Here is a 4,610-nt window from a genome sequence, read left to right as displayed (position 1 = left end):
GGGGCTAAAAACCAGGCTTTTTACCGATCCTCTAAAATCTACTATCCATGTTGGGACAAAGATAATTAAATAATTATTAAAAAAACATTCTTATTTTTTTATATTTTATACGTTCCAGCGGTGTGCATAGTCAAAGCCTATTTTGTTGACCTTAGAAAAATAAATTTACCTAAAAAAAGTTGAGGGTTTTTGGGGGTTACCTGCGTTATTTTAGAAATAATAATAATAAAAGACAAGATATTTCATGACTGTTTAACAAATATTTGATTAAGTACATTAAAAATATATTTAATTAATTTTTTTTTAAACCAGTCATGAAATATTTCTTGTCTTTTAAAATGATATTATTTCTAAAAAATTGAAAGTGAACAGCTCATACTAATTTCCACCTCTACAACAACGTGGCGCTGCAGTCGATTCATTATATGTATAAAACCTTCATAAGCTCCCCTATGTAGTTTCTGTTCACGTAGAATAGTATGTCGTTAGTCTCTAAGCTTTTTCGTTGTTCTCATTTTGGTATTGGCAGTCGATCGTATATATTAATTAATCGCAAGTTAAACAATATTTACTATTCGTTGATAAGATATTAAAAAGAAAGTAATCAACTTCCCCCGAAATCTTATTGAGCGTAACATTTAATAAAGTTCAAAGGGTGCTGTGATCAAACATGGACAAAGTGCGGTCTGCGGTACACAACAAGTTGAAAAATACCTGCCAAACGTCCACCAATGTGGTAAATTTAAAATTAAAAATATTTAAAATGATTTTGAGCTCCTTCAGGGCTATGCAGTAACACGTTTATTTTGTCGACTATTCTTATTTTTACTATAAAATTTATTTCAATTCAACTGAAATTTTGTTTGGTCGTGATGAATAAAGCCCTATTTTCATGCTCGCTGGTAGCGGATAAAAATCGTCAAAATTCGCTTCAGCTATATACTTTTTCATTTTCCGCGTCTATCTGTTTCAAACAGATATTTTAGCTTTATTTTCACGCTTGCGAGTGGCAGAAGCGAATTTTGACGATTTTTATCCGCTACCAGCGAGCATGAAAATGGGGCTTAATACGATATGGTAATGGTAATGTCTAGTGACTCTTACCTGCTTCTACGCCTATTGACCTTTAATATCCATTATCCTTGACATTAATCTCTCCCAACCGTGACCCAGCTTTAAATTATCACAAAACCGTAGTAGTTAAATTAAAAATAATTCACAGAAAAATATTGCCTAATTTTAGCTAATAAATTTAAAATTCAAATAGAGGAAAAAGTAATATGAAACCTTAAATTTTTTAAACCAAAATGGTAGACTCTGAATGGTTCTCAACCACACCCTTTACGCGGGTGGGTGTTTGGTTTTCGGATCACACTTTTTGACAGCGTGTTTAGTTCACGACCTTTAAATGATACTTGGACAACCAGGGGGCGCTACGATAATGTAAGTTTCGTTCCATCATCCTTTGGCGAAATAATAAGCTATTGAATCGGAGCTAAAGGTTTTTTGCACTGGCTTTGACCCAAATGATAGAATTAATCTAAAAGCATTTTGTGGGAAATTCATTAACGTGATCTTAATATTTAAAGCATTATGCGATTGGCTGAACTTAATGGTCTTTGAAAACGTGATTTTAAGTTAGCGAGTATGTCAATGGCAAAAATAGGTGGTAACAGTAAAAATAATGCGTGGTAAAGGCTTAAAAGCGTCAGTGGCATTTTTTACTTATGGTTACAGTATACTACGTAGGTAGGGTTTCGGCTGGAGTTGCTATAGCATCCGCTCTTATCCCCACTGCTGTGTGCGAAGTGAGGGGTTGGTCGTCCCATTGTGGCACCATCTGCTCGGTTGGGCGAGACCGTCAGCGGTAGGGTTCTCTCGCTGCCTTGGCGTTTCTGTCACCTGTCCGGGCTATGGACGCTGGTGTAGGGCATTATGATGAGGACCTCCAGTGGTGTGCACTCTGTTTGCGGTACACCGGGCTACAAATCTGATACACATGGTTACGGTATATTTTTCCTTTTATTCCGGTCACTCCTTTTAATTTCAGACATCAGGAATGGTCATGGTAACATTGGCTCGTCAGGCTCTGAGACTCTATTTCTCGAATTCCGATAACGCGACTCTGACCTACATGAGCCTCGGTGCTGTCGTCACGTTGGTCACTGTCATCGAAGTGCTTCTTCACAAATTTGGAATGAGGAGTTCCGATCATGTGATAAAAACGGTGAGTATTGTACCAGAACCACGATTGGCTCTTGCAGGTTTGGAGGTTGCGGTGGTCATTCCTTTTGTGTTGGTATGAGGTCTCCAATGTCCCCTTCGCTGCTGCCAATAGTGCCTTCCAGTTGAATAATAGATATGGCTTCATTTAAAGGTGGTTAAACTGTCATTGGTTCTTGTTGTCCTCTTGCTGATTGCTGGAGTTTTAACTATGGTCATCACGTTTGAGGTGAGTCCTTACTACATACCTCTTAGTGGTGTCCCAAACTGGCGCAGTGTTGGGAAACTTAATAGGTTTTTGTAACTAGCTCTTTATGGACTCTTTTACTTTTAATAAACAGTGCGAAGATTTCGTCAGAGAGAGTGCTTTGCGACAATTCATGGTAATTGCGTATTGCTAATTATAATTAACTTAATTTCATCCTAATTAAGAGTAATTGTGTGTAGCGACGAACTGATGTGCCATTGATTGACCACGCCGCCATCTGGAGGTCGAAGGAGGAGTGCGAAACTGGCGTTTGGGATTGTTTGACCATTTGCGGCTTATCCACCGTCATTATCAGCCTGATGTGAGTCCATTTTATTAACTCAGACTGCCTATGTCGTCGCCTGAAAATCAAAATCGAGTAACTCTTGAGGCGCCCATTTTGAAAAATATTGATTTCAAATATTTGAAGAGTAGTCAAGACATTTAAAGCACGTTAATTTGACCATGTGGATATTATAGCGAATATTTGAGTTTTTCCACACTAGTTTTAGAATATAACAAAATCACTTAAAGTTACGTGATTTAGTTTTAAAGGCGGCGATGTGCATTTTTACATAGCGTGCCTTGAAAGCGTAATTCGGGTAAAGTTTTAGCGATAATTTTAAATATTAATTTAAGGTAATTTTAACAACATAAATGAAAGTGAATGCACAAGCTTTATAACAAATTAATACTCAAGTCGAACTCTCCTCCTCGACTAGTTTTTCGAGCAGTGGGTTCGGTCGGTAGTTGAAAAAACCTAATTGAAACGCCATTTCGGCAATTTGATCTCGATATGAGCAATACCGATATACGTTGGTAGCTAGCGCTATCTCGGCGCCTACCCTTAAGGTCACGTGACAGTTTGCTGACTGAAATGTCTTTCAATTTTCCATGTCACCTTCGTTCCAAAAGAAGGCATCTCAGAAATTTAAATTAATAAAGAATAATTGAAATATTTAAGTAATATTACGCTATATCAGGGATTCCTACTTCGGACTAGGAATGTTAATGCTGCTATATCTAGCCTATGGTAAAATGGCGCAGAAATATCGGATCCCTCATCGTAAATCCCACTCGATTCTGCTGTGGGTGTATTCACTCAATCAAAAAACAAATTTTCTACCATCTAAATTTCCTTACCTACACTTACAAGATGAGGCGAAAACATTGATGAAACATGTTTATTTTCCCTCAAGTGAACAAGCCGAAATTTGTCAAGTCATGGTTCCACAATTTGCGAACTTGAAACAAAGTGGTGTTTTTTCCCTCACACTGTAGCGGAAATTGATTACATTTAGAGAAAAGGGTGCTTTTTGAAATTTAGAGACGCCAAAAGACTTCAATGTGTAATTTTATGTTCAATTTAAACGATACATAATTTGATTTTCAAAATTTTTCTTCCGCCAGTGGAGATTTATGTCGACCTTTGACAATGCCCACCAGCTCGAAGATTGGGGGAGCTACTTCAACGCGGGGGTTTGTTTCGGTCAAGTGGACGCCGCAGACCGTTGAAAAAAAGACCAGGAAAAGACTCTTAGTGAAATTTTAGACAAACGAAAATACTTCTTTAAATTTAATGAAATTAAATTGATAGCGATATAATTATATAACGAATTTGATATACGAGAAACGAAATACGTTAGAGGATAAATTGTAACGTAACGGAAATTAAAATTACGTTTTAATTAGAAATTAAAAAATGTATTTAAAATAGTGAAATGAAATATATGAAAAAAATATGTAATAGAAATATTTTAAAGCGATATTATAGGCTATAATAAAATCTAATTTTAAACTGACTTGTGAGTTACGTACAATTAAATTCTAGTAGTTCTTAAGCATGATAAAACTTCCTAGGTAGAGTTTTGGTTGTAAATATCAATTTCAATGGTGGGCGAAATGAAAAGATACTATGTACATTTTGATTGTAGCCAATTACCCAAAAAGCTTACTATTAAACCTAAAAAAACTATTTATATGAAGTAGAAAATAATATTTCGGCTGTGCATATCTACACAAATCTTTTATGTGTTCGAAAAGTAAGTTACAGAATATCAACAAAAACAGCAAAGTATGAGAAATCAACTGTCCTTTCTATAACAAATCTTAATTATTTTTACATACGATCCCAGGGGAA

At 35.9% G+C, this 4,610-nt stretch overlaps 1 protein-coding gene across 2 annotated transcripts; it reads left to right on the top strand.

The window, feature by feature from the left end:
* Window positions 1-449: 449 nt before the first annotated feature.
* On the top strand, window positions 450-4,188 carry LOC149954502 (uncharacterized). Of its 2 annotated transcripts, none has more exons than XM_090170359.1 (6): window positions 450-736; window positions 2,051-2,227; window positions 2,378-2,452; window positions 2,565-2,606; window positions 2,671-2,792; window positions 3,886-4,188. In XM_090170359.1, exons 1-6 carry the CDS (start codon window positions 671-673, stop codon window positions 3,983-3,985), a joined length of 582 nt encoding a protein of 193 aa, XP_090026485.1. In that variant the 5' UTR covers window positions 450-670; the 3' UTR covers window positions 3,986-4,188. The 2 variants fall into 2 exon arrangements, with proteins under 2 accessions (XP_090026485.1, XP_090026484.1); XM_090170358.1 differs by having other exon boundaries at window positions 455-736; window positions 3,881-4,187.
* Window positions 4,189-4,610: the final 422 nt, after the last annotated feature.

This window comes from Leiobunum rupestre, chromosome 3 (genome assembly GCF_980474605.1).
Source record: "Leiobunum rupestre chromosome 3, qqLeiRupe1.1.hap1, whole genome shotgun sequence".
Lineage (NCBI taxonomy): Eukaryota > Metazoa > Arthropoda > Arachnida > Opiliones > Sclerosomatidae > Leiobunum > Leiobunum rupestre.
The sequence above is the reverse complement of the archived record's forward strand: the minus strand, read 5'-3'. Positions and strand labels throughout refer to the sequence as shown.

What these genes read in the sequence shown, in the direction of transcription:
- LOC149954502 (XM_090170358.1), top strand. Translation starts at nt 671, where the DNA reads ATGGACAAAGTGCGGTCTGCGGTACACAACAAGTTGAAAAATACCTGC. An exon ending in CTATGGTCATCACGTTTGAG is followed by an intron (nt 2,453 to 2,564) that starts GTGAGTCCTTAC and finishes TTTAATAAACAG; the next exon opens with TGCGAAGATTTCGTCAGAGA. An exon ending in ACCGTCATTATCAGCCTGAT is followed by an intron (nt 2,793 to 3,880) that starts GTGAGTCCATTT and finishes TTCTTCCGCCAG; the next exon opens with TGGAGATTTATGTCGACCTT.